The 16,470-nt window shown below is 40.8% G+C and overlaps 1 protein-coding gene across 1 annotated transcript in view; it reads right to left on the reverse strand.

The window, feature by feature from the left end:
- OSBPL10 (oxysterol binding protein like 10) overlaps positions 1-16,470 on the reverse strand; it is a gene marked incomplete at its 5' end in the record, with an annotated part of 140,511 nt that overhangs the window by 88,813 nt on the left and 35,228 nt on the right. The window contains one exon of the mRNA XM_081105572.1: positions 14,902-15,093. Within this exon, the coding sequence (XP_080961698.1) occupies positions 14,902-15,093 (192 nt within the window). The remainder of the gene's footprint in view (positions 1-14,901; positions 15,094-16,470) is intronic.

The following is a 16,470-nucleotide window of genomic DNA, read 5'->3' on the forward strand; positions in this document are numbered from 1 at the left end:
CCTGTGGCAATCTTCTATTTATTTCTCTCAATTCTTTCTCCATTAGTAATTCGAATTTTACTGCCAAGAAAATCTGTTCCTTCTCCCATTTATTTATTGGTTCAAGTATTTATTTATATCAGCACGAATCATGGATATTTTAGTTTAAGGGTTCTATCCCTATATTATTGACATAATGGGAATTTTAATCCTGGTGATAATTCTGATATTATGCCCATTTTACAGACTAGGAAAATGAGGCAGGAAGAGATTAAAAACTCGGCATTAAGGTTACTCGGCAAGTTGGCAAAAGAGAAGCAAAGCCAGTCAGACCGACTGACAAGTTCAAGTTCTTAACTACCAAATGACCCAACCTCTAGGGCAGTGATGGCGAACCTATGACACACGTGTCAGAGGTGACACGCGAACTCATTTTTTTGGTTGATTTTTCTTTGTTAAATGGCATTTAAATATATAAAATAAATATCAAAAATATAAGTCTTTGTTTTACTATGGTTGCAAATATCAAAAAATTTCTATATGTGACACGGCACCAGAGTGAAGTTAGGGTTTTTCAAAATGCTGACACGCCGAGCTCAAAAGGTTCGCCATCACTGCTCTAGGGTAAACAAAGCGATGGCTTCTCAGTGAGCAAAAGGAAGCAGAATGTGGTCCACCAACTAGCAGGCACATATTTGGAAAGAAAAAGAGACAAGATATCTCAAGCTCTTCACCTTAACAAGCAGAATTACCTACTCCCAGATTACTTACCACCTTCCTAGCCAACCACCGCCACACCGCTGTGGACATACCACAACGGTGCCCACCGAAGGTGCTTCGTGGGGACTCGGCAATTCTACCCACACACAGAGTGCTGACAGCCAACAGCCATAACGAGCAACATTAGTGACCTAAATGAAGCTTTTAACACTAAGCTGTTTCAGAGGTCATTCAACTTTAATAAGATTTCACTTTCCCAACTACAAAATCTGCTTTGGCCTACAATTTACGTGGGCTGTTGAAATGATCAAGGTTCTCATTATGAGCATCTGCTCAGTAAAAATGATTCAGATTTTAATTCAAACAAGCACCACTACCCCAGAGGAAGCATCTTACTACCTAATGACTTTTTTCTTTCAATCCTCACCTGAGGATATTTTTTCCATTGAATTTTTATAGCGAGGGAAGGGAGGGAGAAGAGGGGGAGAGAGAGAGACGCATTAATTGGTTGCCTCCCTAAACATGCCCTGAAGGGGCTGGAGACGAACTGAGGCACGTGCTCTTGGCTGGGAATTGAACCTTCGGCCCTTCGGTCCATGGGCTGACACTCTAACTGCTGAGCCAAACTGACCAGGGCCCTAATAACTTTTATGTTCTCATTATCATGCCTAACTTTCCTTCTGGTTTTCCACATTATTCACAAAAATTATTATTATTATTTAATCTAAAAGGTGTTCCGGGTCTGCTGTCTCAGTCTCAGCTGCCTGAGGCATATCTTGTGCTCACACTTTAAATGAATCAGCATGGGTTTCTATTTTCTTTAAAAGTGAATTATGCAAGGTATTTCAGACACCTCCTTTACAACCTTCTAAGACATCACATATGCTAACTTTCTAGGAATTTGCCACACTCTCTCCTCTCACAAGTTGCTGAACTGCTGGTCTCATGGGCAGATGATGGGCCATGATATAGTGATGCGTTAATAACATTATCTTTTTGTATAAAGACTAACACACAGGGCATTGTGCTACATGAAACAAGTCAGACAGAGAAAGACAAAGACAGCATAATCTCACGTATATGTGGAGTCTAATTTAAAAAGACACTCAAGCTCATAGACATACATAACAATTGTTGATTGCCTTGGTAGTGGGGATGGGGTAGAAATGGGTGAAGGGGGTCAAAAAGTACAAACTTCCAGTTATAAAATAAATGAGTCATGGGGAAGTAATATACAACATGGTGACAATAGTTAGCAATACTGTATTGCGTACTGAAAAGTTGCTTAGAGAGTAAATCTTAAAAGTTCCGTCATAAGAAAACAATTTTATGACTATGTGTGGTGATGGATATTAGACTTATTATGGTGATCATTTTGAGGTATTTACATATATTGAAACATTGTACAAATGAAACTAACAGATTATATGTCAATTAAAACAAAAACACCAGAGGATGGAGGGAGTTACACAGCATGAAAAAGTTGCCATAGTCCACATTTCCCTCCTGATTTTGTGAACTGAGCAACCAGCTACGATGACCCTGAGTCTCACCAGAGAGTGGTCACCTGGGACCAGTGGTACCCTGGAAAGAAAAGAGCCAGGATTCCCCACTCGCCCTCAAAGACTAAAGTCATTCCCATTTTACTCCTGTCATCCCAGAGGGTTTGACAGGAGAATGGAGGAGGGAGAAGCCCAGAGAGGAGGCAAAGGCAGACATTCAGCAGCCAGTAGAGAGAAAAAAAAGGGAGGGGCCACAGAAGCTGCCAGGACTGCAGAACACAAGGAGAACTGTTGGCCAGGGGAGCTCGCAGGCACCCCGAGATCTTGTCAGGTGTCGAGTCTGAGATTGTGGTCCCAGGATGTGGCCAGTTGCCTTAGCAACAGTATCTCTATCTATCCAAGGTGATAAATTACCCTGCTCTCTAACAAATTCAGTTCATTTCTTAAACAATCAGCATCCTGGAAATCATATGAAAACAAGCAAATCCAACCAGTGCAAGGAGGGGGCCAATCAATCACTGGGTTTGCCTTGAAGTCCCTGGGCCCGGGAGAAATGAGAGAGACTGGGGCTGGGGACAGGGGCAGGGGCAGGATACAGCTTCCTCGTGGATCCAAAACTTCCAGATAAATAATAGGAAAACAGAGCTGATAAAAAGACACTTGAAAGAATTCCAAATCCCTTTCTGATCATCCTAAATGCACATTATTCCCTACCCCCTTCTCTCCTCACTTTACTTCCTAGGACCTGACAGTTATTAATTCTTTGATTTCTGTTCCTGTCTGTTCCACTAGACTTCAAGCTTCTCGAAAAGAAAGGCTTTGCCTCTGTTTCATTTCCCATGGTATCCCTAGAACAAGAGTCCTGCACGGAACACAGCAGGCCTGCAATAATATTTATCAAATGAATGAATGAAGAGGTCGCCTAAGTTTCTAAAATCATGGCTCACATATCTCGTAGTACATTATAGAATACTAGAGGCCCAGTGCATGAAATTCGTGCACAGGTAGGGCCCCTAGTGGCTGCTACCTGCTAGCTGGGGCTTTCCTTCATTCCGTGCTGCCCCCTGGTGGTCAGCGCACATCATAGCAAGCGATCAAACTCCCAGTCAGTCGAACTCCCGAGGGGACACTTTGCATATTAGGCATATATATACACACACACACATTATATATAATACATACATATATATGTATTTCATGCTTAATGGGAAAACTAGAAGCATTTTTAGCAAAACTGGGACTAAGGCAAGACGGATCACAATAGCGAATACTATTTAAAATTGTTTTGGATATACTAGCCAATATAATTATTAAAAGAAATTTGATAAAAATCAAGGAGGGGGAGATGAATTATCACTATGTGTGACAGATACGATTTTATACCTGCAAACCTAAGGAAATCAACAGAGAAACTATAATAAACAATAACAGAATGTGTTTAGATTTCTGGGAATAAATTCAACCCACAGGAAGCAATAGCCTCCCTGTTTAAAAGCCATCTAATCAAGTTGGCCAATCAGGTAGAAAATATAATGGGGAGAAATCCTATTTGCAATAACAATAAAAGGGACAAAATACTTAGCAATTAAAGGGAACATGTAGGATCCATATGCTTCAAAATACTCTCAAGAGACACACAGGCACACTGAAGTGCATTGAAAGGTGAATAATTATGCCCCTGTTCTTAAAAAGGATGTCATTCATATGTCAATTCTTAAGCAATGTGCATATATTTAATGCAATCCTTTTTTTTTTTTTAAGCTGATATAGTGGTGGCAGCTGTAGTATTTTTAAGAACTAGACAAGCTGGCTCTAAACTTCTTATGGAAACAACCATCTGGGAATGACCCAAATGAAGCAGGACTGAGATCAATCAGGGTGCAATGGCCTCACCAAATACTAAGGCATATTCTAAAGTGACAATACATAAAATACCGTAATTCCCAAACATGAATCGGCTGACAAATCGATGAAACAGAAAAGACCGGAGTCAGACCCAAATACTTCACTGAGTGTGAAACTAAGGTGGCATTGCCATAGCGGTAGGGACAATGGACTGGCTTGATTCACTTACTGTGATAAAGAGGCAAAACAAGAATAGGGTGCCATTTTCCCCTAAGGAGCAGCACAAGGCGAGGTGAGGTCCATCAGTGTAGTTGGTGGGGAAGGGGTGGAGGGGGTGTGGTGGGGGTGCTAATAATGGAAAAGTCCTGAGCACTGACTCACAGTGGAGCAAAGTGTCTGTAAGCCCTCTCCTCTGACAAGCGGAGCTCAGCAGAGGTGCCTGGGAAGGGCCCGGGCCAGAGCCCCTTGCTAAGGAGACCTCGGGATGGAGGCGCCTGGACGAGGCGTGCAGACATGTGAAAGGGCATGGTGGCCCCGGGGTCCGTGACTGTGCACAGGGTCTGGGGTGGGGAGGGCAGCTTTCTCCACATGGGGCCTGTGCTCTGGGCTGGAAGACCACACGGAGGATTTTGGCCTGGAGAGGAGTCTTGAAGTGTGCCATGGTTTATCCACACAAAAGAGCACTCTATTGACATCAAAAATAACAAGATAGGTCTTGTGTGTATTGTTCAAGAGCCATTTCCAAGTGAAAGAAGCAAAGTTAGTAACAGGACACAACAAGGACATAGACACATTGCTACTACAGTGCTGTTGTTTTTAAACAAGACTACTTAAAAATAATATGCATATACATATAGGCACCTATAAACATGTGTGTGCTAACACATGTATAGAACATACAAGAAGCTAGAACAAAGGTTAGCTTTGGTCGGGAGGCTGGTACATGTCAGAAAGACCTTTGTCAATATATGGCCAGCACACATTTCTATGGATACACATGAACTTTCCAAATCTGATCTCAGGGGCACTTATTAAAAATTCAAAACTAGTTTGTTTAAAGAAATAGAGTTAACACAGACGTTACCTCTGAACAAAAGGCAATAACTATAAACTCAAGTGGCCAGGTTATTATAACCGACACAATTCAACACCCAGCTAACCTCCCCCAGGGCGGGGCTGGAGGGCACCTGTCCCCACATCCAAATTCTGGTGCTTGAATTATCTCTATCAATATATTCCAAGCACAGAGTTTAATACAGTGGTCGCTTCTCACAAGTTGGTCTATAAATTCCTTTTTAGAATCTCAAATGCGAGGCGCTGTATAATTATGAAGTATTACTGCTATGATTTATGTGCCCAAATGTTAGTCATTGCTAAATAACATGCATCATTGTGATAATTTCTCTGTCGCCTCTCCTCGTCTCCTGAGCGCAGGGCTGGCGGATGTTTATCTGGCGGGATGCTGGAACAGTGATCCAAGTCGGAAAAAAAGGAAACCATTTCCTCAGCAGCATGTCCGAAGGATAGTTATTTTTATGTTGGAGATAAAAATGTGTACTCAAACAATAAAAGTTTTATTTTTTCTCCCAAAATATAGGACACAAGATTTTGTTTCCTTTTATGATGCGTAATCCCTCCCTACTGGACAACCAGTGTAAATCACATATGGTTTACATTGGAAGCTCTCCATGTAAGGAATAAGGAAGATGTAATATAAGGAATTTCTCTGAAAATATATTCATGTTTCCTCACAGACCTATTTTAAGACTAATGTGCTTGCACTGAAGAAAGTAATAATCAAAGAATGAAAGTAAATGGAGGGAAGACTAACCTTCAGAAAGAAATCCTGCCATGTCCTTTCCACTGTGACATCAAGTTCTGATTTAAAAGACACCAAAGCATCTTTGAGCTGGTGACAACCAGGAACCTTCATTTTGCGGATGGGGGCAAAGGCCAAATGACGTGCCCATGGTCACACAGCAACTTATGGGCCCAGTCCCTCACACGGGTGTCCACTCAGCCCTGGAGTTATTTATTATCTACACAGGCAGAGGTTTTTCTCTACAAAATGACACATGGGACAAAGTGTTTCATATAATGCAAAGCTACGAAAGTTAAAACTTCCTGTCACCTTTAACACCAACTATAACCTGGAAATCACAGGCTATAGTATCTGTGGCCAATACTACGCTATATGCCATGAGCATCCTCCCTGCCCTGTCACTATGCAGAAATGGAAGCAAAATCTCTAGGTGTGGGAGGCAACAAGGGACAAGCGCGGATGGTTTCACGTGCACCTGGCTGAGAGAGAGGGCTCCAGGGGAGACCTCCGCGGGCACCGCTGCATGTTATCTGTGTCAGCATGAGCATGTGCCTTGGTCCCTGTGGCCATCAGTGTCCCCATCTGTACAGGGAGCACGAAACTTCCTTCACCGTGTAAGGATTCGGGAAGACGTGTGTTAGCATGCAGTAAGTGTGAGCTCCTTTTAGGGGTTGGCGTTTACCTACTGAACTCAGCTGTCCAGGTGAAGCAAGAAAGCACCGAAGCACACATTGGGCCTCAACACTGTCCAAGGCTTCAATAAGCCAGAGCCAGAACGTCTGCGAGAGACTGGTTCTGCCAGCCAATCTGCCCTCAAACCCCGCCATGTCACCTTACACCAAAGGTTGGAGGGTACAGGAGAGCACCCCAGAGGCTAGGGGACTTCCCCTGGACCTGACAAACTCCACCTGGACTGGACCTACTCCCGGAAGCCCAGCAGTGTGGCCAGACCAGCTGCGGCACTGTGCCAAGCTTCCCACGCTGAAACACAAGCCCAAGGACTTGGAGCGCATGTAATGGGTTGAATGGTGTTCCTCAAAATTCAAATCTACCAGAACTTCAGAAATGTGACCTTATTTGGAGATGGTGTAATTAGTAAGATGAGGTCATACCGGACCAAGGTACGTCCTAAATCCAATATCTAAGGCAGGGTTCTCAACCTGTGGGTCACGACCCCTTTGGGGGTCGAACGACCCTTTCACAGGGGTCGCCTAAGACCATCGGAAAACATATATATAATTAGATATTGTTTTTGTGATTCATCACTATACTTTAATTATGTTAAATTTGTAACAATGAAATTGGGGGTCACCACAACATGAGGAACTGTATTAAAGAGTCGCGGCATTAGGAAGGTTGAGAACCACTGAAGGCTTTATAAGAGAAACAGAGGCACAGACACACAGGAAGCAAGCAAACCCGGTGACAAAGGAGCCAGAAATTGGAATGATGCATCTACAAGCCAGGAACGCCACGGGTCACCAGCAGAAGGTAGGAAAAGGCATGGAACACCTCCCTCAGAGCCTCCAGCAGGAACCAACCTTGTCAACACCCTGACTTCACCTACCAGCCTCCAGATGGGTGAGAGAATACATTTAAGTTGTTTAGGTCATCCAGTCCATGGGACTTTTTTGTGGCAGCCCTAGGAAACGAATACAGGATCCAAACCCACAGATCATACAAATGTTTGTTTCAAATTGCCCAGACAGAGAAGCCAATAAGGGACTGCAATGGTGATCATAAATACTATCTATCCCAAGTCAACTTGCTTCATAATCAATGAATGCCCATTTTACCTTCTAAAGTAAATCTGCACTAATCAATACTACTTTCGCCTGTCTTTAAATAGTAAGGATCTGTAACGTTTTTATTAGAAAACAAGACTCTACTGCTTAAAAAAAAAAATTGGAAATCACTGATATTAACTAACACCACATTATAATTTTTGAAAACTGAAGTCTGGAGCAGACTTATTTTAAGAGATGGAAAATTGTTACCAAAAATGCATGCCAGGGTTACTTGTCATCATTTATCCCAAAAGTACACAGGAGAATTAATTCGGGACATTTTCAAAAAATCAACATTCTGTCCATACAAAGGAAAAATCCACTTCATACCCTTAACGCAGTTTCCCTGGTGATGGGATGGCCCATATTCAATCCTTCCCGCTACCTTAAAATTGATCAGCTAATAAAACTCAGTACGGTGATATTTTACAGTTACTGCTTCCATAGCAAAGGCTGTACATGAATCAAGGTTTCTAAGCAGGCTTTCACTACAGCCATATGCACCAGGATCAAACCAAATCATCCTGAAGGTGGAGAATATCACTTATAAAGACGGCAACTTCATTAAAGCACTTCCTTGGTATGTGTGTTAAGTAAATAAGACAGTGCAATTACATGAAGGAACACGCATAAATTCACATAGCTGGGGAAGGCGCTTCTTCCCACATATCATACCCCGTGAAAGATTTAAAACCACATTAAATTACACGGTTCCCATACAGTTGATCAACCCCAGAATAAACCAGTGCAGCAAACAGCTCTCTTCAAAAGGGTACGTACCCCAGAAGCAAACTAATAATAAAATTTAGCAGAAGGACAATTCCTATTGGTCAATAAATTCTAATGGAAAGCTTAATTAAATCTAAATGTACGCCTCACACACACCCACTGCAATTCAACAGCATGACCTTGTCCCTCATCAAGCTTCAGAATCCAGACAAAGTCTCCCTATGAAATTGTGTGGGGTTTTTTGTTTGTTTGTAACATTTTTATTGATTTCAGAGAGGAAGGGAGAGAGAGATAGAAACATCAATGATGAGAATCATTGATCGACTTCCTCCTGCATGCCCCCTACTGGGGATCAAGCCCGAAACCCAGGCATGCGCCCTTGACTGGAATCGAACCCCAGACCTTTCAGTCTGCAGGCCGAAACTCTACCCACTAAGCCAAACCAGTTAGGGCGTGTGGGTTTTTTTAAGTCTCAACTGTCACAAGTGAAAAACACGTTCGGTCAAAGCCACAAGAACCTGGGCTCTACAAAGTTTATCCTGCTTTTCAAATATCGGTTCTGCCCACACCTATAAACGTATTTACATTGAAGAAAAACTTTAGTAGGTACTCTCTGTAGAGAATTTTCTTAACTCTAACCCAACGAAAAAAATAGTTAAAATAAAACCAATTGTAGATCAGAAATAGTCCCACACAGACACATAAATCTATACGCAAACATACACATGCTGCCATGCTCTCAAGTGCACAGAACATCTCAGTTGTCACTTCTGGGAGACAGTAATGAGGAAGCGGGGAAAGAAGAACCCGACTTTCCTTCCTTCTATTCAATTCTTGTGTGCGTGCAGGTTTGTACATTATTCATATGAAAATGTAAAAGCATCCAGCAAACAAGAATTTCATCAAAATCACACTGTACTTGTACCAACCAAACTTGTATCCATTTTAATTAATGTGAGCCATGTTAAAACCTGTTATAATGCCATTAAAAGTATAAAAGTTAAAATACAAAGGAATGCAATACATTTCAACCAGTGCATACTTAACAGCTGAGGGGTCAAATTGACTTTTTAGAAATACATACAATTCTATTTATAAAACAATTCCAACAGCACATTTCGAGGCTCACTCTATCATCACTTCCCCACCCCCTCATACCTCACATAGTCATTCAGGTGTCTAACCATCCAGTGCTATCAGAGTCAGAGACCATCTGAATATCTGGTTCAACTAATCGCTAGGTTTCCCCTCACTCATACCCACCCCATATAGCTCCTAAACAACCCTGGAATGCCTGTACATTCCATTTCTAAAGCACTTTAACTGCTAGAAAATGGGTCTTTACATCAATATGTTCAATCAGCATGCCCAGCAACTGCAGTAAGCCTAGAAGATGCAAACAAGAATGAGACATGGCTTTCAGCATAAAAATCCAGTGTCTGGCACATAGCAGGTGCTCAATTAATACCTGTAGCATGGAATCACTGTGTGAGCAAGTTCACAATCAGAGCAGTGCTATGCAAGAGAAATATAATGCAAGCTACAAATGGAAGGCATATTCATAATGTTTTCTATAGGCACATTTATAAAGGTAAAAGAAATATTAAAAAGTGACATTAATTTTTATGTATTTAATTTAACCCAACTTACAGAAAATATTTTCATTTCCAAATGCAATATTATAAAACATTATTAATGAAATATTTTACCTTTTTTGTACTAAGTCTTTGAAATCGAATGTGCATTTTACATCTACAAGACATCTCAATTCAGACAAGCACATTTTAAAAGCCCATCGGCCCCACTATGAAGAACATCATGGCAGAAAGTTCTACTGGGCAATGTACCTCCCAACAGAGGGAGGTGGTCAGTATATGTGGGGACAAGAGGAATGATGAGGTCAGGAGGCAAGGCAGTAGAGACAGACAGATGATGGAAGTCCTGCTTTGCCAGGTTGAAGAGTTCAACCTTTATCCTATGGACAACAGGGAGTAAGGGTGATATGATAAAGCTTTCATTCAGAAGGGTGCCTTCCTGGAGACAGAGTCAGGCATGAATTAGAAAGGAGAAAACCTGGCAGTGGAGAAGATGGGTTGCAATGAAAGTCATCCTGAAGTTAAAAATCAATGGTAATCGATGGTTTAAACACAGATTCATAGGCCACGGTCAATCCACGAGATGAAGTCCCATCATGCAAGATAAAATATTAAAACAAGGAAAATAAGTGTATATTTCATAAAACTAAATTTATCATGCAATAAATGGTTCTTTATTCTGAAATTATATTGCTTTGGTGGGAAGCAATATATGTGCGCTGTACTTTGAAAATGTCCTAATTGGGCAAAATAAAAAATTTTGCAATACTTATGTTGTTCCCAAAATTCTAAATTTTAGTTTGCAAGAAAACTCCAAAAATTTGGAACCACTGTTTTAAATTATTTCTGAAATTCATTAAGATGAGCATAGGTCCAATATGTGCATATTATTCTGTATTCCGATTTTGTTTCTTTTTTTTCTTTCTTTTTTTTTTTTTAAAGAAAAATGCGTTTATTCCAAATGTTCACCAGGCTTGGAAGTTTTGGGTTTTTTTTGTTTTAATTTTGTTTTATTGCTTAAAGTATTACAAAGAGTATTACATATGTTTCCTTTTTCTTTTTTTCCCCCTTTCGATTTTCTTATTTTACTTACACATGCCCATGCACTAATAATACTGACACAACTTTTAACTTAATATAGAGTAATTTAGTAGGTGAAGTATATTATTGTTTAGTCATTCCCATGAGTGTTGTATCAGATCTATTTAGGAGTATGAATAACTTTACCCAAATGAACTTTCTTCCTTCTACCCCCAATTCCATGGGTTATTTCCTCCAGATGTAGTTCCCAATGGAAAATTTATGCATCAACAGTAATACAGAGCTTTATTTTGTGCTTAATTCTTATGATTTATCACCAGACTGTAGCAAAAAGACTATGTGTAATGCTGCCAACATTTATTAATACCCCAACCAAAAACAGACTATCATTATTTCTGGTCATCTAAGAAAGCAGTCTTAATTTCTCTCTCTTGAATTGCTAGTGAGGGTATGTTCCTGTTCTCTTCACAAAGGTACCGAGCCTCCAATTCCCTAAACGCATCCCTCTCCCCACTCAAGGGAGGACACTTCTAGAGAGTCCTTCTAGAGAGGACTGTGGGTACTGACCTCAATTCTTTATATTATAATCATTTAATCTTTGAGAATGTCCCATTAGTTTTACCTATGCTTTGGTATTGAATTTAAAATATATCCCATTACCTTTGGCTGGGCTATTTTTTATTCTTCAGGAAGTCAGGCACATCTATCTTGTGTATGATGATTTTCTCCATTGCTTCAGTGGTCCTAAGTTTATCTTCCCTGAACAGCTGGATTAAAAATGGTATTCCATTTTCTTCTAGTTATCCTATATAATAAAAGCCTAATATGCTAATTGACCGAACAGCAGAATGACCAGTCATTATGATGCACACTGACCACCAGGGGGCAAGACGCTCAACGCAGGAGCTGCCCGCAGCCCATAGGGCCCAGGCCAGCCTAGGTGGATGCCAGTGGGGGGCCCCCCGGTTGCCCCATAGATCGGCCCTGATTGCCAGCTAGGCCTAGGGACCCTACCCGTGCATGAATTTCATGCACCGGGCCTCTAGTATTATAGATTAACTAGAGGCCCGATGCATGAAATTCATGCAAGAGTAGGCCTTCCTTCCCCCAGCTGCTGGCACTGGCTTCCCTCTGGCACCCAGGACCCGGGCTTCCCTCGCAGCCCTGGCTTTGTCCGGAAGGTCGTCCAGTCTAATTAGCATTTTACACTTTTATTATTATAGACAAGAGGAATCCAACAGCAGAGGCCTGTGTACACTGAAATTAATATACTTTTTAAACGGCAGAATCATCTGGTATGAATAAAATTGGCTCAGATAGTTCTCAAGGTGGACTGTCCCCATCATAAAATGACAGATGTCACAAAACAGCTACTCTTCTCTCACCAGAGGGAAGCTGGACATGGTATCTGAGCATCAAAACTTTCAACTCCTCCTTCAATTCTCTCAGTTGGCAATGTTTGTACAAACTTCTCAACAAGCTCATGTAAAATTAATTTTCAGCAAGAAAGGTCATTGATAGACAACAGCAATCACCTGAAGAAAAATACTCTTGCCTGGGAGTACCCCCCAAAAAATTAAAATGGCTATGGAAACATTGTGCCTAATTATTTTTCATATATTGAGATTCTCCGGGAAAGTACAATAATCCCCCTGCCCAACAGATGGAAAATGGAGAGAAAAAACAAAAACAAAAACAAAAAAGCAGCATGTATGTAATTGCTTACAAAGTTCAGATTATACCAAATAATCTTTTACATATTGATATATGTAACTAATATGGAAAGAAAAAATAACCCAGAAGTTAATTCACTGAAATATTAACAGTGGTCATCTGAAGGAAGAGAGGATTATGGGTAATTCTGATTTTCTTCTCTAGAGTTCTTTTGCAATGTATACTTGCATTATATACTTTATATACTAGTAAATAGCATTTTATACATATATACACAAAGAACATACTTTTATTACTTTAAAAACTAAACTTTTTAAAAAACAGAGGTAGAAAAGGATTTGGCATTATATTAAACAAATGCTACTAAAAATCAAGCTAAAGTACCTCAACTTTTATTTAGGCCTCTGCTTACTAAACACAGCACCCCTTTTCATATATAGGAAGTCTCTTATCATCACTATAAGAGTAAATCTTTCAGAGGTTCATTATATTAGGATTAAAAGAATTCGCAAAATACCAGGAACTTTCAAATTTTATTTTCCTTTTTTTTTTTTAAGTCTCTAAAGTACTTTCAAAAAATATCTGCAATGAGGTTCACATAAAAGTGATGAGAGGGTTTTGTGGTTAGTTGTTTTTTTTTTCTATCTGTTAGATAAATATTGAAGCATTTACTGGCAATGTTAAAATGATAAAATATTTAAGATCTCCTTAAAATACTCTAGCAACAACAAAAGAGTGGTAGGGGAAAATAGATAAAACAAGAACAGAAAGTTGGAAGTATTGAGTTGGGTGATGGGTACCATTATTCTATTCTACTTTGTGTACATTTAAAGCTTTTCCATAATACAGTTTATTGAAAAGGCGCTATGAAAAATGAAAAACAATATATACATATGCACATCCATTCCTCATATCATCCAATGTAGCCAAACACTTTTTTTTTTTAAAACCTCAGGGTGACTCATAGCCAAACACTTTTTTTTTTTTTTAAACCTCAGGGTGACTATTTCAAAGGGAGCTAGTTAATAGTCTCTTAGGTCAGTGAGTGTGAGCAAGTGTGGGAAGGCATGTACCTTTTCTTTATTAGGCAAGAGTATGTGCACGGGTTAATCTACCAAGAAAAAATAAATGTCTTTTATTTACATCTACAAATTTGTTTCAGAAGATTTCAGGTTTTCTGAACTTGGCCACCATCAGACCAACAGTCAGCCATCACAACACTACTTGGTTCATGACATTTAAAAAATCAAATACAAAAGAATAAATAAATAAGATACAGACTGACTCAAGTAGCAGCAAGACCCTATCTGGGCGTCCCATTCTCCTTCTTACACAGAGGACAGGCTACATCTCTAAGAGGACAGGCCAGTCCACACACAAGTCAGCTGCAAGCAAAAAGCCTCAGCACTCATCAGAAGTTAGGCAACCAATACCAACAGCATTTCTTTTACAAAGTCTGTTCTTGATAACAGTTGCAAAGGATAATATGAATCCTGAGGATCTGGGATCCCCACACTGATGACTTCCCAGTGTATCAGCGTAAAACAAAACACACCCCCCACATGTGTTCACAAGGCACTCCCAGTTAGAGGGATTTCACCTGCATGATCACCAGTGAGCCTCGCACCTCCCAGGAGAGTTGGTATAGACTGGCTCACCCCTATTTTATAGATGCAGAAACTCAGGGTCAAAGCTGTCCAAAGATTTGCTCTCAAACAATGGGAGTCTTCGAAGGACAGTGCTCTTCTCACTACCCAACCCTCCCCTGGAGTGTGTCTGTGACGGTAAGGAGGAGGCAAGCATTGCATGAAGAGAAGCAGGGCAGAAAAGAGGGGAAATCAGCTTTAGGCCCAACACTTCGCGGGTTTCGAAACACCCTCAATATGTCCTAACTGCCCATGATTTTGTGCTGTCAATTCTTTGCCATGAGCATGAGACTCTGATTGCACTTCTGCATGTTACTGGGGGCTTGCTTTCTCTGCTTTCTGAGCTCTGACAGAGGCCTCCTAACAACTCAGTTGACCTAAGAAACACAGAAATCCTTTTTTTAAACCAGGAGGGACTGTCATGGCTGTGGGGATGGGACATTAGCTGCTGGTCCACTCTCTCATTATCAAGATGATACAAAGAAAGAGAAGTTGGCAGAGAAACAGTCACAGCCCGCAACTCCCATGGGCCACTCAAGCTCGTAGGAGAGCAAAGCCTACCTCTCTGACTTCGTGGAGCTGGCCGGAATACTGATTCTTGGCTCTTCGGGCAGCTGCAGGCGACTTGTGATGCGTGACTGTGACAACACCGGGGGCCCCCACACCGAGGTGTCTCTGGCTACAGGGAGACGCAGAATTGGGTGTTCCATGGGGGAGCAAAGTGAGACTTCGGCTTCGGGAGCTTGGAGTAGTCTAGAATAAGCAACAGGTGTCAAAACTCAACAACCAACGCGCAGAACACAGCTAAGTGTTGGCTTCCATTTATTTTGAACCTCTTAATCGTTCCCCTTCATCTGTTTGGAGAAATGAAGGCACGGGGGTGGTATAACAACACTACATGCCTTCCCACACTTGCTCACACTCACTCACCTAAGAGACTATTAACTAGCCTTCTGATCTCACCCCCACTGTGTCTCCTGCCCCACACTATGGCCATGAAGAGCTACTCAGAGTCTCCGCAAACACGTGGACTCTCCCGGACCTGCGCCTCTGCACATACTGGCCCCTCCTCCTAGAATGTCCTCCCCTCCTGGCCGGCAAACGTCAGATGAACCTTCAAGACTCAGCTCGGTGTTCTCTGGTGCATGGAGCGCCTCCCTGTCTGTCCCAGCCTCTCCGCTGCTCTTATTCCACTGCACTGAGGTTATATTCTTTGTCCAGTTACTTTCTTAAGATATTCTGTCAAACTCATCTTTATATCCCCAAGAACTAGCACATGATTTATTAGTTATTAATTTATTGTTTATTAATTTCTTAATACATGTTTGCTGCCTAAATGAGTGTACTGTTATCCACCAAGTAATGCCCATTTGTTAATGCTGTGCTTATATTTTATCTTATGGTAATAAATAATCCAAATAACAACTTAGTGTATGCTGAAGATGGCATCTCAACTAAGTGGAGATGAATTTTTTTAAAAAATGGTACTGAGATAACTGGGCAGCCATCTGAAAAACAAAACTGGGTTCACCTCTCAGATCACAGACCCCCAAATAGATCAAAGAGATTAAAAAAAAAAAAAAACACTAGAAGAAAATGTGTAGCCTTGGGGTAGTGAAGGTCTAACACCTCCAAATGCAAAAGCCATAAAAAAAAAAAAAAAGGTTTAATAAGTTTGAGTACCTAAGAACCTGAAAATTTTTGCATGGGAAACAAACAGATTTTAAAGATTTACTCCCACCATCAACAAAGCCGAACGATAAACTAGGAAGAATATTTTCAACTTGTTTCCCAGGCAAAAGGCTCATCATTCTCATTTATAATTAGGAATATAATTCCTAGGAAGTGATAAGGACTGTAAACTAATTAAACTAGGGCAAGATGTAGACAGTTCACAAAAAAGATAAATGGCCCTTAAACCATATGAAAACATGTTCAACTGTACTCATAAGATAAATGTAAAATTCAAGCCACATTTAGATACCATCTTCTATTCAGAAGATTGGCAAAAATCCTTACCACCTGTGGACAGGACCACAGACAAACAGGTTTGTGGGAGCATAAGGTAGCAAAAACCTGTGATGAGGACAATCTGGCAGTACCTGTAGCTGTTATAATTGCATTTCCCTG

This window comes from Myotis nattereri (assembly GCF_964212035.1).
Source record: "Myotis nattereri genome assembly, chromosome: 14".
NCBI lineage: Eukaryota > Metazoa > Chordata > Mammalia > Chiroptera > Vespertilionidae > Myotis > Myotis nattereri.